This window comes from Nelumbo lutea, chromosome 8, assembly GCF_056320005.1.
Source record: "Nelumbo lutea isolate HS-2025 chromosome 8, American lotus-T2T, whole genome shotgun sequence".
Lineage (NCBI taxonomy): Eukaryota > Viridiplantae > Streptophyta > Magnoliopsida > Proteales > Nelumbonaceae > Nelumbo > Nelumbo lutea.
In genome coordinates, this window is record NC_142691.1 from 22,905,252 (window position 1) to 22,932,843 (window position 27,592).

The following is a 27,592-nucleotide window of genomic DNA, read 5'->3' on the forward strand; positions in this document are numbered from 1 at the left end:
ACAAAATATAAAAACAAAAGAATGCATTAATTACTTTATAATATAAAACATAAAATATTTTTCAAGTAATAAAATATTAACTAGTTAGTATTTTTTAAAATATTTATTAAAATCAGAAAATGTTTATTAAATTTTATAATAAAAAACATTCTACATTTAATATAAAAAATCAGAATAAATTTATTAAATTTTATACTAAATCACAAATTATTATAAGTTTAGTATTAAAAATAATAATAAATTCATTATGTTTTATAAGAAATATCATAATATTAATACTACAAAAAGGAGAATCAGTTTATTAAATTTATAACAAAACATAATGTATTATAACTTTAATATTTAAAAAATCAGAATAAATGTATTTCTATTTACTAGTGTGAAATAAATATATTAGAATTTATAATAAATCAGAATTAAAAATAAGAAAGGAAAATATCAGATAACCTTGTGAAAACATCAAAATGCATAATAGATCAGTAAATCGTCATTTACTAATTTGTTATTGATCTTAGTTTGTTAGCTTTATATAATGGTTGGGAATAAGATAATAGTCTAGAAATATGTATTAATGCTTCTTTTATCATTTTACAAAATATCATTGCATATTTCCACATTTCATAAAATTTCTACAATGTCTCTAATTTTTACAATATTTCCCCTCGACATTTCCGACATATGTCCAATATTGGTAAGCGATATTTCCATCGACATCGACATTTTAAACCTTGACAATAACACACCAAGCATTCTCGACACTTCTTCTATTTCAACATCTCTAAACCTTCCAACTATTATAAAAGATTTCCAACAGATGATCTTCACTCAGTTTCAAACTGGAATCCAAATATTCCAATCCGGTAATGCCAAAGAATATTTTCATCATGACCTCACAGAGCCCTTTGCTTTGTGTGGATCACTTCACTATAGCTCGTATGCTCACACACACCAACAAAATGGTGTTGCGAAAAGGAAGAATTGCCACCTTGAAGTGGATCGAGGATTATTGATTCATATGAACGTCCCAAAACATTTCTGGCTTGAGATTGTCCTATTGCTGCATATTTCATCAACCGCATGCCATCTTGTTGGTTAAAGTGCAAGGCCCCACATCAGCTCCTTTTTCCCAAGGCTCCCTTGTTCCCTATTCCCATCCATGTGTTTGGTTGCCGTTGTTTTGTTTAAAACCTGTCTCCAACTCATGGTAAACTAGATCCTCATGCTATTTCCTTGCATTTTCCTGGGCATAGTTGTCAAGGTGTCGCTTAAGCGCCTGCCTAGGCGACTAGGTGCCCTTGGCTGGGCGCTTCGCCCAAACGCCTTGCCTTTTAGAAACTAGGCGCTCACCTAGGCAACTAGTCACCCGCCTAGGTGACAAAATTGACAAGGCGAGCACCTTTTATAATATCACTAATATTGTTGTATCTTATTAATGTATGTTTTAATACATTTTATTATATGCTATATATGTCAATTATACTTTGTTTTAATGTTTTACTATTGAAATTTAAAAGATCAAAGTGTTTTGAGAAGAGAAAAAGAAAGAAAGAAAGAGAGAGAGAAAGAATAGAATAATAAAGTTCTTTCTTTTCTATTCTCTCTCTCTAATTAAATAAAGCAGAAACTCCATCCTTGTTTTTTTTTTCTATTTTAATTCCCATCTTGAATATTTATCATATAAAGTTAATAACCTTCTTTAGCTGCTAATTAATATGAATTTTCTCTATTAAATATTTATTATAGTAGTATTATTTTTGAAAATAATGAAATTAGTATATGTAAAAGATTTCTATCTTTTGGAAGTGATGATTTTCCACATTTTTAGATGAAATTTAATGTTCTTAATAAAGAGAATTGCTATTTTTTCAATTAACATGCACGCCGAATGGTATATAAACTAGGAAACTAACCAAAAGTTAGTTTTTTATATTATAAAATTTTTATCGCCTAGGCACCCCAGAGTCGCCCAGAAACGTCTAGACACCTTGAAAACTATGTTCCTGGGGCACCCACGTCTCAAAAGGAGTATCGGTGCTTTGATCTTGTCTCTCAGAAATACTATGTTTCTATGGATGTATCTTTCTTTAAAGGTGAGCCTATCTTTCTAGTCTCTCCTCAGGGGGGGTGTAGGAGTGAGAAGAAACAAGTTCAGCTCCCTCCTCTTCCCTTCCGTGTTTTCCTTCATTGCCACAAACAAGTTCCGCCAAGTTCAAGAGCAATTGAGCATCTGGAAGCTATACAACGAATGCCATCGGATTCCCTGGGGGTGGATCATACCCAACTAGGAACCCTTGTTCCTATCGATGTATCCAATCCTATTGCTAATGACCTACCTTCCTATTGCTCAAAGGAAGGGAGTAAGGTCTTGCACCACTAAGCATCCCATTTCCCATTGTATTTCTTATGAAAACATTTCACCTTTTCATGCCTTTCTTCCATTAACAGTGTTCTTATTCCTAAGAATGTGGCAGAAGCTCTCTTAGTGCTTGAATGGACAAATGCAATGAAAGAGGAAATCAATGCTTTACATAAACATGGTATATGGGAACTGATGGATCTTTTTGAAGGGAAGGAACCAATTGGGTGTAAGTGGGTTTTTACAGTAAAACATAGGGCAGATGGTACTGTGGAACGGTATGAAGCTCGATTACTGTCAAAAGAATTTACTCAAGTGTATGGAGTATATTATGCAGCAGCTTTTGCACTAGTTGCTAAGATGAACTCTATTAAGGTCCCTTTTCTCCTTAGTCGCTAATCTTGATTGGGATCTTTATCAACTTGATATCAAAAATGCTTTTCTAAATGGTGATCTTGAAGAAATAGTGTACATGGTGCAACCCCTTGATTTCCGAGCTCAAGGCAATGAACAAAAGGTGTGCAGGTTGGAGAAGTCTTTATATGGCCTAAAACAATCACCAAGGGCCTGGTTCAACAGATTTCATGTAGTTGTACAACAAAGAGGCTATAAGAAGAGGGGAGAAGGTAAAATTGCAGCTTGATAGTATATGTTGATGATATAGTTATCACTAGTGACTAGAGAGATGAAATTCATAAGTTGAAAGAGTTCCTACCCACTCAGTTTGAGGTGAAAGGTCTAGGTCCTCTAAGATATTTTCTCGGAATTGAAGTTTCTCACTCACAAAAGGGGATCTTCATTTCCTAGAGAAAATATGTGTTAGATCTGTCATAGGATACAAGAAAATAGAGAGTAAAACCAATTGATTCCCTTATTGAACCTTATCACAAATTAGGTGATTGCTAAGGTGAGGTTGTCAAGGATGTGAAAAAGTTTTAGAGGCTTATAGGAAGACAATTATATATGTCTATGGCCCGACCAGACATTGCTTATACTGTGGGTGTTCTGAATCAATTTATGCATGCCCCTAAGACTGCTAACTTTGAAGCAGCTAAAAGAATTCTCATATATCTTAAAAAATTTCCAGGTACTGGTCTGTTATTTCAAAAGCATGAACATTTGAAGGTTGAAGTGTATAAGGATGCAAACTGGGTAAGATCACAAGATGACAGGAAATCTACTAGTGGCTATTGTACCTTTGGGGGGGGGGGGGGGGGAATTCAGTCACATGAAGGAGCAAAAAACAAAATGTGGTGGCTAGGTCTAGTGCTGACGTAGAATATAAAGCAATGTCTTGAAGGTTGAAGTGTATAAGGATGCAGACTGGCAGGATCACTAAATGAAAAGAAATCTACTAGTGGCTATTGTACCTTTGTGGGGGGAATGTAGTCACATGGAAGAGAAAAAAACAAAATGTGGTTGCTAGGTCTAGTGCTGAAGTAGAACATAGAGCAATGTCTCATGGAGTGACTGAAATTATGTGGTTAAAAAATTTGTTGAGTGTGTTGCGATTTACTATTGATGAACCTATGACTTTATATTGTGATAACAAAGTTGCCATCAATATTGCTGCCAACCCAGTTCTGCATGATAGAACCAAGCACATCGAGGTTGACAAACATCTTATCAGGGAAAAAGTTGTCAAAGGCTAAGTGTGTACACCCTATGTCATATCTGAAGAGCAACTTGCAGATATATTCACAAAGGACTTACATCACTTGGGGCATAATGATTTATGTGACAAGTTGGAATTGAGTGACATCTATGTCCCAACTTAAGGGGGAGTACTAAAAAGGCTATTTTATTTATGTTTTATGTCAGTGTTAGTACCGTAAGGGTACAGTTGTAATCTCATTATTTTATGGTCGCCCTAATATAAATATAAGAGTTGGGACCGGCAGCTCAATCTTTAGGCTCTCAAACTTCTTTCTTCTTATTTTCTCTTCTCTCTTCTCCCTTGAACCTTCTCTTTCTGCTTAATAAAATCATTGATAATTTCTAGAAACATGGAATTAGATTATAAAAGTTCATGGATTTGTTAGAAAAACATAGCAAACAACTATGTATATCAAATAAAAGAAAATTAAGAATTTAAATAGGCATCTCTCCTAGATATATGGGGAAATTTCAGAGAAATTTCACTGATATTGCAAACCATGTTTGTGAGGGGAGAGGTTTTTACCTGGCTTTTTCCATGCAATTGGGTCTTCCTCACTTTCTTTTTCTCTTATTTTTTCTGTTTCCTCTCCCACAGTAAACTACTTGTATGTCTTTTACATTTTTTTGTTATATATATAGTATTATGATTCGCCCTGCCCTTGAGTTCTGTTAGTCTGATAACAGCCAAGAAGAGAGAAGAAGAAAGAAGAAAGAAAGAGAGAGAGAGAAAAGAGGAGAAAAGGAGAAAAGGAGAGAAGAAAAGTCTGGTTCGAATAAGAGAAAAATTACCTCTCCCATTCGGCCAGACATGTTTTATATTACTAACATAATGGAAAAGACACATGTGCCCTTACTTAAGTGAGGGACACTAGTTCTAATATAATATTACAGATCAGCAACCTCAACATAAGTATAAAGACAGAAATACCCCTACACTAACATATAGAAAAAAAGGAACTTAAAGATACATGGAAAAGATAAATAAGAATAGAAAAACAATAATGAAATAGACTATGAACAGTAGAGAAAATAGTTCAAGATGAGCCTGGAAAAAAGTATCATAGAGAAAACTGAAAAACGAAAAGATAATATATCAAATATGATCCTTCAATAACAGAAATAGAAAAAAGAAATTTAAAGTAACATGGAAAAATGGTACTGAAATAACCTATGAAAACAGCAAGATACAGTTCAAGATGATCCTGGAAAACAACCATCACAGATAAAACTGAAAAAGAAAATATAATTTATTAAATATGATCCTAGGGAAGAACAAGAATTACTTAATTACGGATGTAAGGCCCAAAGAAATTGCAAATAAATAGCCATCTAGGTGCCCAGAACCTGAAAGAAAACAGAAGCAACAATAGCAGCAAGCTCTGTAAGTCTCGGTTAACATCAGAAATTCAGAATTAATAATCATACAGAAATTGACTTTAAAAATAGAAATAACAAAATTGACTCAAGAGAATGATTTACGCATGAAAAAAGATGTCTATGACAGAAAAGATCTAATTGCACCATTCTTCTTTTGTATCTTTGATTCTTTATCTCATTCAATACTTCAATATACTGAGCTTAACATTGCCAGACTTGTTATAGCTCCCAAGGATTTAAGGAAACAATTGTCTAGTTAATACTGAAGGATCAAAATTGGAGAAAATATCCTCAGTGTTTTACCAATTCAAACTATGAGTTGGTGAAAACATAGTTGATAAAAAACATAAACAGCATAAAAAACAATACAAGGAAAATTAATGCAGAGGTAGCCTCCACATCCCCCAAAAAGAATAGACTACAAGTACATTGGAGACCCCCTACAGAAAGTGTAGTAAAGCTGAACTTTGATGGGATCAGTCAAGGTAATCCAGGACCTTTGGGTATAGGAGGGATCTTAAGAGATAATGATAGCAACATTCTATTCTTATTTTCAGGACCAGTGGGAGTTGGTGATTCTACAAGGGCTGAGATACTGGCTGCAGTACAAGGAATACAGGTTGCCAACCAACTAGGAGTGGAAAATTTAAGGTGGTAGTGGGTTGGCTGTCGAATCCAGAAACAAGGATCTTCTGGGGCTAAAGGGATCTTATCAAGAAAGTTAATTGGCTTACAAGGAACATGCCAGTCAGCTTTCAGTGGGTTAGCAGAACAGCAAATGCTATGACTGATTCTTTGGCTAAACAAGGGGTCTCAAGGGTTGAATTGTTTTGGGCTACCTTATGATTGTATTCTGTTAAGAGTATGGTTATGCTCTAATCTCTAAGGGAAGGTAACATCTCGTGCCTCCTCTTAGGGTGAATGTACACTTCCTTCTCTTATTAACAAAATCATTACTCATTTATCAAAAAAAAATTAATACATGGTTCAATTACAACAAAGACAGTGAAATAAGTTGGTAAACTGAATGAAACCTCAAATGGTTGTCTAGAATATCCAAAATATGTGTATTATATTTATTCTTTCCATGTAAAGGAAACTCCCCAGTAACCTCGCAAGAGAATTCTGTTATGTGGTTTAGAAAACTGAGAGTGCTTTCAATTTAGAATCTACAACATTTGCAAAACTTCATACCCTCTTCGTTCTTTTGATAGATGGATTTTATTTCTATTTATTTTAAGTCTCCCAAGGTCTCACCTTGCATACCTTCCCTACTGTTAGTTTTTAGGTCCGCATTGCTATTGATCACTAGACACTGCAGATTTTAGCAAAGCCACTTTGAAGATGAACAGGATGGATATTTGAAGGTGTTGTAATACGTAGTGTATTGGGTGCAGAGGTATTGCAGTCTTTTTCTGTTGAAGAGTGTTCCTTTTCAGATCTGTAGCAATTTCTTCCTTTTCTGTCAAGTTGAGAAAGGGGTCTCTTATTATTTTTTGATGATTGGTGGGCCATCTGTTGACCTTAATGGCCCAATAATACTGCTGGACAGAGTGTTTTCTCTGAGTTTAACATTGCTAACTGCTGCTGGTTCTTTAGTCTGGTTGGGAGCTATTTTTTTAGCAGTGAGTTGATCAGTAAGCCTCGTTTTGTGCTTGTGGAAGCTGTAGATGGTGTGTTGTTGGTTTTTCTCATGGCTGCAGAAGATTCAGCAACTTCAGGTATCTCCTCCACTAATTCTGTATTCAGTCCTAATGTTGAGAATGTGAGTTTTACAATCTCTATCACTCCCCTTAATGGACTAAATTATTTGGAGTGGTCCAAGGATGTAAAATTGTTCATTTGAGGGAGGGGAAAGTTAAGCTATTTGGATGGAGACATTGCAGAACCCAAGGAGAAGGTCCAGAACATGCCAAGTGGATCCAAGAGAATTATATGATTATGTCCTGGCTTTTCCCAAACATTTAACCTTCATTAAGGAGAAATATGATTATGTCCAGGAGAATTTCATGTGGGAAGACATGACTACGGAGATTTGGGATCAGGCCAAGGCCACCTATGCTGAGCAAAGGCCTCATACTTGAGTTTTCCAGTTTCTAGCAGAGTATTGCTTATAAGCAAGGGTAACAGAGTCTTTCTACTGATTTTTCTAACCTGACCTCTATGTGGAAGGAACTAGATCATTACCAGTTGATTGATTGAGAACGTAAAAGGGATGCCAAGGCCTACAGGGCTCTTCTCAGCAGAGAATATTTGCTTTCTTTCTTGGACTTCAACCATCGTATAAGCCTTTTTGGGTCCAAATTTTCGGGTGTAAGGAACTGTCCACTATACATGAGATGTATTCTCTTATACAGTCAGAAGAAAGTAGGAAACTGCCAGCTATGAATCTGTGCAGGGGGAGTAGATTGCACTAGCAACAAAGAGTAACAGTGGAGGAGTTAAGAAGGTGGATGGGAGTAAGAAAACTGAAGGAGTAGATAAAGATAAACTGTGGTGTACTCATTACCAGAGGAGCAGACATACTAAGGAGACATGTTGGGATTTATTTGGAAAACCAAAGAAATTCCACAAAAAAAACAAGAATACAATAAGTATAAATCAGCCAATGTAATTACTCAAGAGCCTGAGCCAGTTTCAACTTCTACAGCCTCCTTCCATGAACACCCAACTAATTTTGTATCCAAAGAGGATCCCCTATTTGCTCTGAGGGATTTGTCTTCTATGAGGGATCACCTTGAGCAATATGGTACAGTATTACTCCAGTGGGTGGAGGAGGCTACTCTCACTCCATCCACCTCATATATGTCTACATCAGGTAACCAAGTTGTTTTCCATGTTAATTTCTTCTGAATCCCCTTGAATTATTGATACCAAGGCATCAAACCATATGACTGGGCTAGATCAACAGATGAACGTAGTCTATTACTGATTATTATACTTTTCTTGGGGGCAACTTGGTGACATGGAGAAGTAAAAAACAGTCTATTGCGGCCAGATCTAGTGATGAAGCTAAGTATTGTGCTATGGTCCATGGAGTTTCTATGGTGTTGTGGACCAAAAACCTCATGGGAGAGTTGGGGTTTGGTGTGGATGGTCTTATGTCTATCTACTATGATAACAAAGCAGCCATTAACATAGCTGCCAATCCTGTGCTGCATGATCAAACCAAGCACATAGAGGTTAACAAACACTTCATAAGGGAGAATATTGAAAAGGGAGAAGTATGTACTCCATATGTTAACCCTAAAGATCAATTGGCTGATGGATTTACAAAGGGTGTGAACTTTATGCGCCATACTAAACTATGTAAGAAGTTGAGAATTATTTTGGCATCTATGACCCAACTTGAGGAGGAGTGTTATAATATTTAGCATTTTAGGTGAAGGGGTATTTGATAATTCAGATATAGTGTCCATACGATTTCAGATAATAATAATAATAATAAGAAGAAGAAGAAGAAGAAGAAAAGGAGAGGAAAAACTGTTCCAATCGAACTAGAGAGAAAAATCTACTCCTCTAGTCGGACAGCCTTTATTTATACTTTTCTAAACAAACCAGAATTACTCTTATACCCTCACTTAAGTGAGAGACACATCAGCTAACTTAATATCTACTCATAAGTACAATTAACATATAACTTAATGTAAAAAGCCTATATTACCCTTCTATAGCCAACTCTAACACTCCCCCTCAATCCGGTGAGTATGTCATATAATTCCAGCTTGTTACATATGTAGTCCACATTTCACCGATTCAACCCTTTGGTAAACAGATCTGCCCATTGATTTCCTGTTTTCACATATGTTGTACTTATCACTCTATTAAGCACCTTCTCACATACAAAGTGGCAATCAACTTCTATATGCTTCGTTCTTTCATGAAACACTGGATTAGAGGAGATATGAATTGCAGCTTAATTATCACAATATAGCTTCATAGGAGTGTCAATCGAGTACCCCATTTCCTCTAGGAGATGCTTCAACCACACTAGTTCACATGCTGTGTGTGCCATGGCTCTATATTCAACCTTTGCACTGCTTCTTGCTACCACTGTCTACTTCTTACTTTTCCATGTCACTAAGTTCCCACCAAGAAAAGTGCAATACCCTGTAGTGGACCTTCCGTCAGATATGGAACCGACCCAATCAGCATCCGTGTATCCCTCTATCTCAAGACTTCCTCCACTCTTATATAACCATGATCTGGAGCTCCCTTCAAATATCGCACAATCCTTTGAACCGCCTCCCAATGTGGAATTCGAGGATTTTGCATAAACTGACTCACTACACTGACTGCAAATGAGATATTGGGTTGAGTGATGGTTAGGTAATTCATCTTACCTACCAACCTTTTGTACCTTCCCAGATCCTCAAACTCCTCACCTATTGCACCACTACTCGACTTAACATTCGGTCCCATGGGTGTTTCAGCTGGTCTAGCACCTAACAACCCTGTTTCCTCTAGCAGATCAAGGACATATTTCCTCTAGCACAGATTAATACCATTCTTGGACCTTGCTACGAAGTATCTTAATTTGCCAAGATCCTTTGTCTGGAAGTGATCATGCAAGTAAGTATTCAACTTGTCAATCCCTGGTCTGTCACTGCCTGTGATAACAATATCAACTACATATACCACCAATAGGATCTTCCCAGCACTAGACTCATAGCTGAATACAGAATGGTCAACCTGACACTGTTTCATTCCAAACTTCTTCACCACTTCACTGAATCTACCAAACCATGCACGTGGGGGATTTTTTAAGCCCATAAATAGCCTTCTTAAGTCTACATACCATGTCACCCTCCCCCCTGAGCAACAAACCCTGGTGGTTGCTCCTTGTACACTTCCTCAAGGAGATCACCATGTAAAAAGGCATTCTTGATGTCAAGCTGAAACAAGGGCCAATCAAGCATAGCAGCAAGAGAGATCAGAACACGAACAAAACCAATTTTGGCAACTGGGGAGAAGATGTCTGTGTAATCGATACCATACAGCTATGAATAACCTTTGGCAACTAACCGAGCTTTCAACTGTTCAACACTCCATCATGCAAATATTTAATAGTGTACACTCACTTACAGCTAGGGGTGTCTATGAAAAATCGAAAAATCGAACCGAATCAAGAAAAGCAAACCGCAAAATGTGGTTAACCGAACCGATCGGTTCGGTTTCGGTTTGGAATTTTTGAAAAACAGAAGGATCGGTTTGGTTTTCGGTTAACCTAAAAAAAAACCGACGGTTAACCAAACCGATCGGTATATATATATTTATATGTATATTTTATACATATTTTTAGTATGTCACATATTTTCTATGTATTATATATATATATTTATTATATATTTTAAAAATATATAATATATTTATAAATATAATATAAGTATATATTTATATATATATATAATAAATATATATCATTTATTATTTATAATATAATATTATACATATATTAATATAATATATATTATAAATATAAAAAGCCGAAAAACCGAAGAACTGAACCGATCGAAAACCAAAACCAGTGGACCAGTTAACCGGTGGTACCGGTTCGATTTCGGTTTGGAAAAATGGAAAAACCGGTACCACCGGTTCGATTTACAAAAAAGGGCCATGGTTCGGTTAACCGAACCGTGGACACCCTTACTTACGGCCCACAACATGCTTACCAGGCAGAAGAGTGGTGAGGTTCCACATGTAAGTACGAGTCAGGGCCGGGAGTTCTTCCATTGCTTGGCACCATCCTAGAGAAGTGAGATTCCTGGACATCATTGGGAACAGAAACAGATGATAACATAGAAACAAACTGGTGATGGGAAGCCGAAAGGTGAGATACAGAAACATAATTGGAAATGGGGTGAAGAGTGCAACTACGTTTACCTTTCCGCAAAGCAATAAGGAGATCAAGGTCAAAAACAGGGGTGGGACTAGGGTGGTAACAACTACCGGATTTGTCGACGGTGATGAAGCTGGAGGAGGAGTTGGTACCTGATGATGTGTACACACTTGCCAGATGGGCGGCCGTTCTGCAGGTAGTTGCATTGGAGGCAAAGACTTGGTCACAACTGGACAAGAGGAATGTGGTCCTCGACTAGAACTAGAAGAGGAGGTGATAGTGATGGAAGAGAAGAAACATCCGACCCGAAGAAAAAAGGAATAGACTCAAAGAATGTAACATCAAGACACACAAATGAATGTTGAGAACTGGGATTATAACACTTATACCCTTTTTGAGTCCTGGAATAGCCAAGGAAGATACACTTAGTGGATCAAGCATCTAACTTTTCCATTCCAGGCCCAAGATTATGAGCAAAACACACACATCCAAAAACTCTAGGAGTAAGGGGAAAAGGAGACGAAGTGGGAAACAAAACAGAGAATGGAGACTAACCTTCAAGGATAGACATGAGCATGCGATTAATAAGGAAGCAGGATGTAAGTACAACATCACTCCAAAAGTGTTTGGGAACATTCATATGATGTAAGAGGGACGAGCAGTTTCCAAAAGGTGACGGTTTTTTCTCTCAGCCACCCCATTTTGTTGAGTGGTGTAGGTACACGAGGTTTGATGGATGTTAGAATTCAGGTCTGCCTTAGAGTTCGGCCTGACTGAGTTCAGTTATGTAGAAGAAGAAAGAGTGATAGAGAAAGAGAGAAAGAGAGAAGAGAGAACACTGGTTCGAACTGAAAGAGTCAACATGACTTCTCCCAGTCGGCCAGTAAGTATTTATATTATTATTAAAACATAATTGAAAAGACCTATGTGCCCTTACTTAAGTTAAGAGCACATGTTTCAACACAACATTACAGATCAGCAACATCAATCAAGGTATAAAGATAGAAATACCCCTACGCTAACACTCCCCCTCAAGCTGGTGAGTATATATCATATACTCCCAGCTTGTTACATATGTAGTCCACTCTTCCCCGACTCAAGCCTTTTGTAAATAAGTCGGCCCACTGATTTCTTGTATTAACATGTGTAGTGTCTAGCTCTCCATTCAGCACCTTCTCCCTCACAAAGTGATAGTCAACCTCAATGTGCTTGGTTCTTTCATGAAACACTGGATTAGAGGAGATATGAACTGCAGCCTGATTATCACAATAGAGCTTCATTGGAGTGTTAATGTTGTACCATACTTCCTGTAGAAGGTTCCTTAGCCACACTAATTCATAAGCGGTATGCGCCATAGCCCTATATTCTACCTCTGCACTGCTTCTTGCCACAACCGTCTACTTCTTACTTTTCCATGTCACCAGGTTACCTCCCAGAAACATGCAATAGCCTGTAGTAGACCGCCTATCAGACATAGAACTGGCCCAATCAGCATCAGAATACCCTTTTATTTCAAGTTTTCCCCCACTCTTGTATATCAGACCACGACCAGGGGCCCCCTTTAGATACTTCACAATTCTCAGAACCGCATTCCAATGAGGAGTCAGAGGTTTTTGCATGAACTGGCTTACCACACTAACTGCAAATGAGATGTCTGGTCTGGTAATGGTTAGGTAGTTCAGTTTGCCCGCAAGTCGTCGGTATCTGCCAGGGTCTTCAAACACTTCACCCATATCACTACTTAGCTTGGTATTTGTGTCCATGGGTGTTTCAGCTGGTTTGGCACCAAACAAGCATGTTTCTTCCAGCAAATCAAGCACATACTTCCTCTGGCACAAGTTAATCTCATACTTGGATCTCGCTACCTCTATCCCCAAGAAGTATTTCAGTTTACCCAGATCCTATGTCTAAAAGTGATCCTGCAGATAAGTCTTCAGCCTATCAATACCAATGTTATCATTCCCAGTAATAACAATATCATCTACATACACCACCAATAGTATTTTTCCTCCCGGAGAGTCATGACTAAATACAGAATGGTCAACTTTGCATTGTTTCATGCCAAACTTCTTTTCCACCTCACTGAACCTACCAAACCATGCTCGAGGAGACTGTTTAAGCCCATATATAGCCTTCCTTAGTCTGCACACCTTACCATCCTCCCCCTGAGAAACAAGCCCTAGAGGTTGCTCCATGTCGACCTCCTCGAGTAAGTCACCATGCAAAAAGGCATTCTTGATATCAAGCTGATATAGTAACCACTAATACATGGCTGCAAGAGAGATCACAACACGAACTGACCCTATCTTAGCAACCGGTGAGGTCTCTATGTAGTCAATGCCATAGGTTTGGGAGTACCCTTTTGCTACTAATTGCGCTTTCAGGCGTTCAACACTACCATCAGGCAGATACTTAACCGTATAAACCCACTTACAACAAACAGCTTGCTTCCTAGGAGGAAGAGCAGCGAGGTCCCAAGTATGATTATGATGAAGGGCTGAGAGTTCTTCTTCCATGGCACAGCACCACCCTGGAGAGGCAAGGGCTTCTTGGACATATTTATGAACAATAACTGATGATAACAAGGTAACAAACTGGCGATGGGAAGCGGAAAGGTGAGTAAGAGAAACATAATTAGAAATGGGATGAAGGGTGCAAGTACGTTTACCTTTCCGCAAAGCAATGGGTAGATCAATCTCAGATGCCAAGTGGGGTTCTGGTGCCGGATCCGTCGATGGAGATGTAGCCGGAGGAGTAGTAGCCGGTGCACGTGGGCGATGTGTATACACATGACGGATAGGTGGGCGTTCAACAAGTGGTGGCACCGGAGGCAAGGATTTGGTCACAACTGGAACAAAGAGAGGAGGATCAACAACGGGAAGTGGAAGGGGAGGAGGTGATGAGGAGGAAGAAGCATCACCAAACCCCAAAAAGAACGAAGTACACTCAAAGAAACCGACATCAGCACACACAAAGGACCGTCGAGAACCAGGATGGTAACACCTATACACTTTCTAGGTCCGAGAATAGCCAAGGAAGATGCACTTGAGAGAACGGGCATCAAACTTGTCGTTCCCAGGACCCAGATTATGGACAAAACACACACCCAAAAACTCTCGGTGTAAGAGGGAATGGAGACAGAGGGAAATAAGACCTGAAATGGAGACTGACCATCAAGGATGAACGTGGGCATCCGATTAATCAGAAAACAAGAGGTAAGCACTGCATCACTCCAAAAAAGTTTGGGAACATGCATGTGATGCATTAGGGATCTTGCTGTTTCAAGGAGATGGCGATTCTTTCTCTCAACCACCCCGTTTTGTTATGGGGTGTAGGTACACGAGGTCTGATGTATAATGCCGTGTTAGTCCAAGTATTCCTGAAATGATGAGGATAAATATTCGCGGCCATTATCAGAACGAAAAACTTTGATGTGGGTACCAAATTGGTTACGAATTTCAGCATAAAATATTTGGAAAATGGTAAACAATTCACTTCTTTCTTTCATTAAATAGAGCCACGTCATCCTTGAAAAATCATCCACAAAAATGAAAAAATATCTGTATCCATTATATGACATTACTTTATAAGGACCCCAAACATCTGAATGAACTAAAGAAAAAGGACTCGACACACGGTTATCAACCCTAGAACTAAAGGGAACACGATGGTGTTTCCCAAATTGACACGACTCACAATCCAAAACAGAAAGCTGACTCAAGGACGGAACCAAGGACTTCAAGACTTTGAGCAACAGATGACCAAATCGGTAGTGCCACTGGAGAGGAGAAAGAGATGACTGGAGAGCTGTTGAAGTTCTACCACCACCACCGTCAAGATAATACAGTCCACCTGCTTCATGCCCTCCACCAATCTTCATCCCCATCTTGAGATCCTGAAAGACACACATTGAGGATGTGGAACCATTAGCAAGGGTGACAGATTGTGATGTTGAGCAATGAGATAAGGAGGAAAACACACCTGGAGTTCCAGTCATGTGATCGGAGGCTCCGGAGTCAATGATCCAGGGATTGGGTGTAGATGCCAAACAAGCCATACCTGAGTGAGCAAAAGTCGTCGTGTTCTGCTGTGATTGGATAAACCTCTCATATTCATCACGGGGAACACTCACCATCTCCTTCATGGGACCATCTATGGATGTAGGAGGCAACTGGTCAGATGAACGATTCTCTTGTTTAAAGCTGGAACTTGAGTCACCGGTAGCGGCATGATTGGCCCAGGTTGAGGGAGGACCATGTCAATCATAACAATAGTTGATGGTATGTCCATCCATACCACAATGAGTGCACTTCCTCAGGCCTGACCTACATCCTCTACCACGGGCTCCCCCTGAATCTCTGCTCCCAATACGACCACCACCACGATTATAAGTAGACCCACCATTGCCACTTCGGCTATATGCAGAACCACTACCAACACCACGGCCAGACTGAGTTCCCCGAGCTCCACCTCTACCACCACGGCCTCTCGATGCAGCAAAGGCAAATCTATCTGAGATATTAGAGTTCTCAATAGATCCGATAGAAATCCTCCGAAGTCAAGCAAATACCTCTTCTAGGGACGGAAGAGCTGATCCCCCTAATATCTGAGCCCATACTGGTTCATACTCAGACTTTAGTCCCACCAAAAATCTAGTCACATCAAGCTGCTCTCTCTGTTGTTGCTGAATCTTGACATCAGAAGTGAGAGGATGATAGACATTCAACTCATTACGTATGTTCCTCATGTTGGCATAGTACTCCTCAAGACTCTGATTGCCCTGTTGCAGAAAGTACTCTTGATAAAGCTGATAAACTCTGGTTGTATTGTCCTACCCCGAATACAATTTTTTCGCATGGTCCCACACGTCTTTGGCAGTATCAAGGAACATGAAGTTCACACTAATCTGGGTTCCATACTATTCCACAACCATGTGATGATCTGAGCGTCCTCTTGCTCCCAATCTTCATACTCGTGAGAGCCAGAGAAGGGTTTCTCCTCTCTGATATGTTTTACCTTCTTCTTTGCCTTTAGAAAGACTTCAACGAATTTAGCCCAAGGCACATAATTCTCTCCATTTAACTTAACGGAGGTCATCTGAACATTCAGGTAGTCTGTAGGCACCATCACACTAGGTTTACAATCATTACTGTCTCCCATTATGTTATCACCAATTCTGCACACTTGCTGAATTCTATTATCACTGAGATCTGCACACTACACACCACTAGGTCACACTTGTTACACTGATTGCAGCACTAATTGTTGCTGGAATGTGTGCTCTTTACACCACAAACCCTGCTCCTACAACTACCTGAAATCTCACCACTATATGATCATATCTCTTCCTTCAACATGCACAAAGAAACCAGCAGAAACCCTAACACTTACTGGCCGAAACACTATACGATCATATCTCTTCAAAAAAAACCTAGAACTGAAATCTCTTACCTTATCGCTGAAGTAACACCCATGCGAGCATGAGAGCAGTCCACACACAACAGCCGCTTCACACACAACAGCCACACACAGTTCGGCCCTCTATTCTTCCTCTACTAGGAGAGGGCGATCTCAGAAATCACAGCAACCAACCACATACGACCTGACTGGAGACATAGAGACCCCCAAGGGAAGAGGACGATCACTCCTTTTCAGCCCTTTCCCTTATCTCCAATCGAACACAGAAAAAAAAAAGAGGAAAACCCTAGATAGGGTGCGCAGAGAATGAACCCTAGGCAAGCAGAAATCTAGGCAGATTTAACCTGCTCTGATACCATGTTAGAATTCAGGTCTGCCTTAGAGTTCGGCCTGACTGAGTTCAGTTATGTAGAAGAAGAAATTGTGATAGAGAAAGAGAGAAAGAGAGAAAGAGAGAAGAGAGAATTCTGGTTCGAACTGAAAGAGTCAACATGACTTCTCCCAGTTGGCCAGTAAGTATTTATATTATTATTAAAGCATAATTGAAAAGACCTATGTGCCCTTACTTAAGTTAAGAGCACATGTTTTAACACAACATTACAGATCAGCAACATCAATCAAGGTATAAAGACAGAAATACCCCTACGCTAACAATGGATAATGCCATGATGTTCCAAATATTCTTGAAATGGTGTGTAAAAATACTCGCGGCCATTATCAAAACAGAGAATTTTAATGTGTACACCAAATTGATTGCGAATCTCAGCATAATTTTTTTGGAAAATAGAAAACAATTCATTCCTTTCTTTCATAAGGAAAAGCCATGTCATCCTTGAATAATCATCAACAAAAATTACAGAGTACTTGTAACCAGTATAAGACACTATTTTGTTTGGACCCCAGATATCCAAATGGACTAAAGAAAAAGGACTTGACGTACGACTATCAACTCTAGGACTAAAGGGAACATGACGATGTTTCCCAAACTGACACGACTCACAATTCAAAGTAGAAAGACGACTCAACGATGGAAAAAGTAACTGAAGAGCTTTAAGAGACGGATGACCAAGTCTGCAATGCCACTGATGAGGAGAAAGATATGTCTGAAGGGTTGTTGTCGAACCACCTCCATCAAGGCAATACAGTTCACCAGCTTCATGCCCTCCACCAATCTTCATCCCCATCTTGAAATCCTGAAACACATAAGAGGAAGGGTAAAAAGTGATAGAGGAATTAAGAGACTTCGTCAATTTACTAACAAACATCAGGTTAAAGGGAAACTTGGGAACATATAAAACTGAGGATAGGGATAATGAGTCTGTGTCAACATTACCAACACCACATATTGCAGATGTAGAGCCATTGGCAAGAGTAACAGATTGTGATGTGGAGGGCGGAGAAAGGGATGAAAACACACCTGGAGTCCCAGTCATATGATCGGAAGCTCCAGAATCTATAATCCAATGGGAAGGTTTGGATGCTAGACAAGCCATACTTGAGTGTGCAAGGGTAGCCGTGTTCTGCTGAGATGTACCCTGAATGAACCACTCATACTCATCTCATGGAACACTCAACGTCTCCTTTCTAGAGGCATCTGTAGATGTAGAGGGTATCTGATCAGTATGCTGAGATTTTTGTCTCAAACCACCACTAGTTACGACTACATGATTTGCCCAGGTTGAAGGTGGGCCAAGTTGATCATAGCAGAAGTTGATAGTATGTCCCTCCATACCGCAATGTGTACACCTCCTCTGACCATTACTATGTCCTCTACCACGGGCTCCCCCTGAGTCTTGACCTCCAACACAACCACCACCACGACTATACATTCCACCACCACCACGACCATACATGGGTCCACCACCACTACCACGGCAAGGTTGACCTTCTCTAGCTCCTCCTCTACCTCCATGGCCTCCCCCTCTCGTAACTGCAAATGTAGACCTATCTAATATAGTGGAGTTCTCTGTGGGTCCAATTGAGATCCTCCGAAGATGAGCAAACACTTCCTCAAGAGAGGGAAGAGCAGACCCACCTAATATATGTGCCCTTACCAGTTCATATTCAGAATTCAACCCTACTAAAAATCTGGTCAAATCCAACTGCTCTCTCTATTGTTGCTGAATTTTGACACCAGGTGTAAGAGGGTGATACACATTCAACTCATTTCGCAAATTTCTCATACTTGCATAATAGTCCTCAAGACTCTGATTCCCTTGTTGCAAATTGAAATACTCTTGGTACAGTTGGTAAACCCTAGTAGGTGTCTTGTCCAAAATAAAGCTTCCCTACATGATCCCAAACCTCCTTGGTTGTATCTAAAAACATGAAGTTCACACTGATTTTGGATTCCACACTGTTCCATAGCCATGTCATAATTTGTGCATCCTCTTGCTCCCATTCATCATATCCCTGAGAATCAATTGGGGATTTATCTTCCTCACATGCTTCACTTTCTTCTTGGCTTTCAGAAAAACTTCAACATATTTAACCCAAGGCACATAATTCTCACCATTCTGTTTTATCTAAGGCATCTGCACATTCAAATAATCATAAGGGACCATCACACTTGACTTGCATTCACTGCTATCTCCCATGACTGCACACGGGAAAAGAGGAGAAATTCTACCACTAGGTTGTCACTCTACTTCACTAATTAGTCACCACACTATGCATTAACAACTGAATACTACTAGGGTTCCTACTATCATAGGTTTCAGCAACAACACACAATTCTTCACCACTTTTAGCAATAACACCATTGCTGTCTTCCACTTTCAGCACCATAAACCCTCACAATACACCTTACGAATAGGACATTTGGACCTGCAACATATCACAATTTATATATATATATATATATATATATATATATATATATATATATATATATTTGTTGGTTCGGCTGTCTTAGTTTGTATGATTACTTTTTGTTGGGTCTTAAGTCATTAGTTAGTGGGCCTTGTTACTGGGCCTAATCTTACTTAATGTTTATTTCGACTAGGTGTCCCATCACTAATCAGGGGCAGTCTTGTCCATTCATGTAACATTATGTAATGCATTTATATATAATAGATTAGGGCTGGCCGAAGTGATTTTGACTGCCGCCCATTTCATTTCTGTTCCTCTTCTTCTTCCTCTTCTACTCTCATTCGACAGCCCTATTTCAGCAAACATGGTATTAGAGCACTGATCTTATGACTGGTTACAGCAGCCGCATCTTCTTCTACTCGTAGGTAACTCTCCCATTCTTCTTGTTGGTTGCTGCAAAGAAACCCTAGGGTTGGTCGTAGAACACAGCTAGACCTACATCTAGGGTTTCCCTTGGTTGTAGGGCCCAAGGGGAGTCAGACCCAGAGGCTGATGCCCTAATAGACAGTACAGCAGACTGTAGCCATTCGGCTAAGATAGATCTGTGTAGAACAGATCTAGGTGGAAGGACTGATTTCAGCAGTCCTAGAACTGTTCGTGGGTGAAGTTATAACCTGCGGCAGCAGTGTTTAGCACACAGTAGAAACCAACACAGCAAGTTGCAGTGTTGTACTAGGTGACAGCAGTAATTTGGGCACAGTGTGCAGTGTTTCAGCTCTGTGTCTGGTTCTCAGGACTGAGTTCACAGTGCAGCGAGTTCCGTAAGTGTGAAACAGTTCTCTATACATTGCAGTTACAGTCTTGACACTAACAAGTGAAGATGTCTTCGATATCCGGGGAAGTGTCTTCTAGAGATGTTAGGGCTTATGGGAGGTCTCCTAATCTGGAGGATCCAAATCTGCATAGCCTACAGATCACAAGTGTGTTGTTGGATGAGTACAACTTCAGGGAATGGTCTGTCTCAGCCATGCTTTTCATCACATCCCGTGAACTCACTGGTTACTTAGACGGGCAGAAGAAGGAACCAGAATTGGGAAGTGCTGAATATGGAACTTGGCGCAAAGAGAATGCTACAGTTATGTCCTGGCTACTTGCCTCCATGACTCCAAGAGTAGCCAGGACTGTTCAACATTTTTCCATGGCTGCCAAGATATGGGAAAAGGTTTCTAAAACCTATGGGCAGAAAAAGAATAATGCCAGAGTTTACAGATTGAATCAAGATATTGCTGCCTTGAGGCAAGGAGATATGAGTGTTGCAACATATTTTGCTACACTAGAAGGACTATGGGAAGAGTTAGATCACCACCTTATCATTGACTGGGAGAGTGTTGGAGACAAAGAGAAGCATGACAAACAAATTGAAGAGGGTAGAGCATTTAAGTTTCTTGCTGGCCTAGATCCTATATATGAGAGCATAAGATCCCAAATTCTAGGAAGGGATGAAATGCCAGACTTACATCATGTCTACTACCTTGTGAGGAATGAAGAGGTGAGAAGAAAAGAGATGCAGGTTGATACTCAAACAAAACTAGCTGAACAGGTTGTGGAGCATTCGGCCCTAATCTCTACAAATCAAAGGGGAAACAGGTACTCTGACAAGAGACATCTGAAGTGCACCCACTGTGGAGGGGAAAAGCATGTGAAAGAGACCTGTTGGGTTCTCCATCCGCATCTGAAGCCAACTGCATTGAGGAAAGATAAGAAGCATCAGAAGGGTCAATCTGCAAGTGTGAATTTGGCTATGGGTCAAAGTGATGATGGTTCAAAACACACATCTACAGTTACTTCCTCTTCCATGGGACAGACTTCTAATTCCCCTCGAACCGAGTCCTTGGGTTTTACTGCTGATGAGGTTGAGGTACTTAGCCGGACCCTAGCCCGTCTAAGGACCAATTCTCTTCCATCCTCCTCCCTTGCCAGATCAGGTATTGTCTCTGCCTTTAGTGCTACTAGTTCTATTGACCCTGCCTCTTGGATTATTGATTCTGGTGCAACTGACCACATGACACACATGTCTTCTCTATTTTCTTCCTATCATTTAATGTCTGGCCAAGATAAAATGAGGGCTGCTGATGATTCTCTCTCTACCATCTCTGGGAAGGGAGTGGTTGGCCTAAGCAAGGACCTCTCACTAAAATTCGTCTTGCATTTTCTTCAAATCTCTTATCAGTTTCCAAGCTTACCAAAAATTTGAATTGTAGCATAACCTTTTTTCCTACTCACTGTGTCTTTCAGGACAGTTTGACAAAGAGAACGATTGGGAGCGGTCATGAGTGTGGAGGTCTCTACTACCTTAATGCAGACATCAGTTCGGCCTTGCAAACATCTGCTACGTGTAGTCAGTCCAATGTGGAGTCAATAGCTAGGTTACATCTATGGCATGCTAGGCTAGGTCATTTACCATTTTCATCATTGGAAGTGTTGTTTCTAGAACTATTCAGAAGTGTTTCAAGTCAAGAGTTAGTTTGTGAAGTCTGTCAACTATCAAAGCAATGTAGAACTGTTTATTCAACTTCAAGTAATGAAATTCGAGCTTCTTTTGACTTAGTCCACTCTGATGTTTGGGGTCCTTCTCCCATTATTTCTATTGATGGCTTTCGATATTTTATCAGCTTTATTGATCACTATTCTCGATGCACGTGGATATACTTATCAAAAGCACGAGAGGAAGTGCCGCGGGTAACCATGACATTTTGCAAAATGATTGAAACACAATTTGGTACGAAGGTCAAACAATTCAGGTCAGATAATGTTGCAGAATATTTTGAAAGGTCCTTGAATCTGTTTATGGAGGATGCTGGAATGATTCATCAGTCATCTTGTGCTAGTACCCCCCAACAGAATGGGGTTGCTGAGCGCAAGAACAGGCACCTATTGGAGACTGCTCGAGCCTTACTATTTCAGCACAAAGTTCCTAAAAGCTATTGGTCTCAAGCAACCTTACTGCATCATATCTGATAAATTGAATGCCATCCAAGGTATTGGGGATGAAAACTCCTTTCTCTGTTCTTTGCCCCCATCTTCCTGACTTTTCTCTTCCACCGAGAGTCTTTGGTTGTGTATGCTTTATACATGTCAAGGATCCGAAGAAGACCAAATTGGATCCTAGGGCCACAAAGGGAATCTTTTTGGGGTACTCCCCTACTCAAAAGGGATACAAGTGTTATGATCCAGTCAACAAGAAAAAATATGTCAGAAAGGATGTGGTATTCTTTGAGTCTCAATCCTATTTTCACTCTTCCCAGAATCCTCTTCAGGGGGAGACTAGTGGGATGGAAGAGGATTCTTCTGTTTCCCCATTCTTTGTACCTCTCTCGACCTCAGGTCTTCCATCTTCTCCTCCTGATCCACCTAGTTGTGGTATCCCGGGAGAATCTAGTGAGGCTCCCATTGTACCAACTACTACTAGTGACGTTGCAAATATTACCGAAGACTCTGGCAAGCTGCAAAGAGATATCAGAATCACCTACAATAGAAGGAAGAAGGGTCCTCTAACTCATGACAGCGACCAATTGGACTCGGATCAACCTGTCTCAGAAACTTAAGGTAATCCTATCAGTTCCTCAGACTTAGATCTTCCTATTGCCCTTCGTAAGTCTACTCGTTCTTGTACTATCAAATACCCCATTGCTGATTTTGTGTCTTACTCACAGTTGTCTCCTCGTTATTGTTCTTTTGTGTCTGCTCTATCTTTTGTGCATGTTCCTACTAGGTATACTGAGGCAGTATTTGATCCAAAATGGAAAGAGGCTATGGATGAAGAAATGAAAGCCTTAATGAAAGCAAGGACTTGGGAATTAGTGGATCTACCAGAAGGGAAAGGCACTGTTGGATGCAAGTGGGTGTTCACTGTGAAGCACAGGGAGGATGGGTCCATTGAGAGGTACAAGGCTAGACTGGTAGCAAAAGGGTTTACTCAAAAAGAAGGGATTGACTACAAAGAAACGTTTGCTCCGGTGGCAAAACTCAACACAATCCGAGTTCTATTATCTTTAGCTGCAAATTTCTCATGGGAGTTACATCAGTTGGACGTGAAGAATGCTTTCTTGAATGGCAACCTGCATGAAGAGGTGTTCATGGATCCTCCACCAGGTTATGTCTTTGGCAAGAAGGTATGTAGACTGAGAAAGGCCCTTCACGGCCTTAAGCAGTCCCCTCGAGCTTGGTTTGAGAAGTTATGTGGAGTCATGAAGAAAAAGGGTTACACTCAAAGTGGAGCAGATCATACCCTATTCATAAGGAAGAGAAATGGCAAACTTACGGCACTTTTTGTCTATGTGGATGATATGGTAATTACAGGGAATGATCAGGAAGAGATTAAAAGACTAAAAGAGTTTTTGGTTGCTGAATTTGAGATCAAAGATCTGGGCCAACTGAGATACTTTCTTGGGATTGAAGTTGCAAGATCCAAAGAGGGCATCTATATATGTCAGCGGAAATACATCCTTGATCTTCTTCAAGAGACAGGCATGATGGGGTGTAGGCCAGCCGATACTCCAATAGAACAGAATCATGATCTACAGGTGTCAGTAGGAGAGGACTACCCTGATAAGGAAAGATACCAAAAGCTGGTGGGGAAGTTGATTTACATGTCCCTTACTTGCCCTGACATTGCTTATGCTGTACATGTTGTCAGTCAGTTCATGCACACTCCTAAGATCCCTCACATGAAAGCTGTGGAAAGGATCCTCAGATATTTGAAGTCTTGCCCGGGGAAAGGGATTCTGTTCAGGAAAAACAGTAAAATTGAAGTTGAAGGATATACTGATGCAGATTGGGTTGGCTCTGTTGGGGACAGGAAGTCTACCTCTGGGTACTATACCTTTGTTGGAGGAAATTTAGTTACATGGAGGAGTAAAAAACAGAATGTGGTTGCAAGATCTAGTGCAGAGGCTGAGTACCGAGCTATGGCTCATGGTGTTGCTAAACTCTTATGGCTGAAGATCCTGCTTGGTGAACTTGGAATAAAGATTGAGTGCCCTCTCAGGTTGTACTGTGACAACAAGGCAGCCATCAACATTGCAAATAACCTAGTGCAACATGATAGAACAAAACATATTGAGATAGACCGTCACTTTGTTAGAGAAAGAATTGTCTCAGGAGAACTCTGCATTCCTTATACTCCCTTGGAGATGCAGATTGCAGATGTTCTGACTAAAGAGCTAGCTACAATGAAATCCGTGGACTTACTTGGCAAGCTAAACATGATTGACATCCATGCTTAGCTTGAGGGGGAGTGTTGGTTCGGCTGTCTTAGTTTGTATGATTACATTTTGTTGGGTCTTAAGTCATTAGTTAGTGGGCCTTGTTACTGGGCCTAATCTTACTTAATGTTTATTTCGACTAGGTGTCCCATCACTAATCAGGGGCAGTCTTGTCCATTCATGTAACATTATGTAATGCCTTTATATATAATAGATTAGGGCTGGCCGAAGTGATTTTGACTGCCGCCCATTTCATTTCTGTTCCTCTTCTTCTTCCTCTTCTACTCACATTTGACAGCCCTATTTCAGCAAACATATATATATATATATATATATATATATATATTATATATATATATATATATCTGCTACACCACACAATTTGATTCAGAGATCATGTACCTGTTTCACCAGATCTGCACTGTCACCATCCTCACGAAACCAGCCCTCTTTGAACTGCCAAGTAGAGGGTTTTCTACCAACCACACAAAACCACACCAACTTCACTGATTGGAGGCATGAAAACCCCCAGAAGGAGAAAACGATCAGTCCTTTTTTTCTTTCTCAGAAACTCCTAGCTATAAATGAGAATTTTGCAAAACCCTAGGAGAGTTTGTGCAGAATAGAGAGAGAAAAAAAAGGGGATTCATCTGAACTAGTTATCGTGGCTCTGATACCATGATAAAACTCAGATGTAGTGTCCGTACGATTTCAGATAAGAAGAAGAAGAAGAAGAAGAAGAAGAAGAAGAAGAAGAGGAGAAGAGAAACTGCTCCAGTCGAACTAGAGAGAAAAATCTACTTCTCTAGTCGGCCAGCCTTTATTTATACTTTTCTAAACAAACCAGAATTACTCTTATACCCTCACTTAAGTGAGAGCCACGTCAGCTAACTTAATGTCTACTCATAAGTACAATTAACATATAACTTAATGTAAAAAGCCTACACTACCCTTCTACAGCCGACTCTAACAGTAGTCTTTTTACCTTTACTTAAAATTATGTCACACTAGTAAAATAAAGGAGTGGACACCATCAGCCACTCCAAGATTCTTTCTCCAAAAGTTCTCTCGTCTTTTCTCATTTCTTCTTTCTTTCTTTCTTTCTTTCTTTCTTTCTTTCTGTTCTTCTATCATTTTACAAGTCCAATCTCATGTTTTTCAGAAGGAAAAGGTGGAACTAGAAACTATGGAAATTGACAGACAGCAAGCAGATAGAAGAATGAAAGAACAGATAGTGGAGGGGCCTGATTGAAAGCAATAGAAGGATAAGTAAACTATGAAGATGAAAGACTCCTAAATGAAGCTAATCTAGTAGTAGAAAATATTTTATTTTACCAGGAAAATTAGGAGCAATAGGGAATTGGGATACAAATATAGGACAGAAATACAGGATGAACAGCTTTTCCAAGGAGTTGGATGTAGAGGATAGAGGAGGAATGAATGAGAAAAATGAACCATTATCTAATAAATGGCAAGCATGGTGTGGAGAAGCCTTAGCAATCTGATTATTTCCGACCAGAAGAGATGAGACTTAAGAGACTGACTAAGGCTCAGAATTGAGAATGGTGAACCTGAAAGATCTGGACAAAATAAGGGCAAGGCAACTGTAGAGATAATGTTAACAGCTGTTATTTTTTCCTATGTATAGTACTGCAGGGGTACTATTGTACTTTTGCTCCTTTTTTATTTTAGTTGTTGTCGCCCTAGTATATATATTAAAAGGCTGCGCCGCCAGCAGTATCTTTGAGTTCTCAGTTCTCTCTTCTCTCTTCTTCTCTCTCTTTTCTCTCTTCTTTCATTCTTCTCTCCTGCAAAACATGGTACCAGAGCAGGACTACCAGATCTGAAAGGAGAAGTCGAGTGAACAGTCCTTTTTCTTCTTCGCACCAGATGTCCAGATCTGTCGCCCTCATCTGCTGTTCGGCTGATTGAAGATCTCACACATTGAAGTAACCTTTTTCTCTCTCTCTTACCTTTTTTTCTGGTCGTGTGCCAGGGCAGAACCTGTACTAGGTCTGCAGATTGGATGTGAGGTGATCAGCACCTCTTTCTTTCCTTTTTTGTGGGGTCGACTGATCCCTGAGAAACTGTAGGTCATGAGGACCTTTTTTGTGTGCTGCAACAGCAGCTTTTATGGTGAACTGTGGGTCAGAAAATGACCAGTACCTCTTGTGTGCTGCAACAGCAGCTTTTATGGTGAATTGAAGGTCAGAAAGTGACCAGTACTTGCTGCAACAGTAGTCCTGTTGATGCATATGTCAAGAGATGACATGTATGCACTGTGGTAACACTTGTGTTGAAATTGTAAGTCAAGGGATGACCTGTTAGTGCTGTAACAGCAATTGTAACTACACTTTAAGGCTGTGTACCCCATTTAAGAGTTGTTTTTGAATCTGAAATCATGAGTGGTGAAGATTTTATTAATTCAGAAGCAGATTTAGAGTGAGTTCATACAACATCCCAGGGAGAGGTGCGAGCTGCAGCCCCTCCTTGAATCTTACAAGTAAACTAGGAAAGAAAAGCAAGAATCACAACTGAGCCCAAAATAATTCTTCCCTATTTACCCCTTGCTTAGCTAACACATCTGACAAAGTATTTGCTGATCTCCCCACCCACTGTACAGTGACCAACATATTCCTTGTCAACCAACTAAATTTCTTCATTTCATTCTTGTAACGCCACATAGCCTCTTCAAAATTTTTCAACCAACCCACCACCACTTTGGAATCCCCCTCGATTGTTACGTGTTGTACCCCCAGCTGGTTTGCAAATTGCACCCCTTGTACAGCAGCTAAAAGTTCTGCCCTGATGGAATCCCCAATTCCCAAGGGACCTGAGTAGAGCAACAAAATCTCTCCCTTCTCATTT

General features: G+C 40.0%; 1 protein-coding gene across 4 annotated transcripts in view; it reads right to left on the reverse strand.

The window, feature by feature from the left end:
* Positions 1-27,592, reverse strand: part of ABCC13 (multidrug resistance-associated protein 11) — a 155,322-nt gene that overhangs the window by 82,784 nt on the left and 44,946 nt on the right. For all 4 annotated transcript variants that reach the window (XR_016103858.1, XM_088960046.1, XM_088960044.1 and 1 more), the window contains one exon: positions 5,299-5,359. Coding sequence is in view for 3 of the 4 variants with exons in the window: in XM_088960046.1 (XP_088816172.1) it covers positions 5,299-5,359 (61 nt within the window). In the remaining variant the exon portion in view is untranslated. The remainder of the gene's footprint in view (positions 1-5,298; positions 5,360-27,592) is intronic.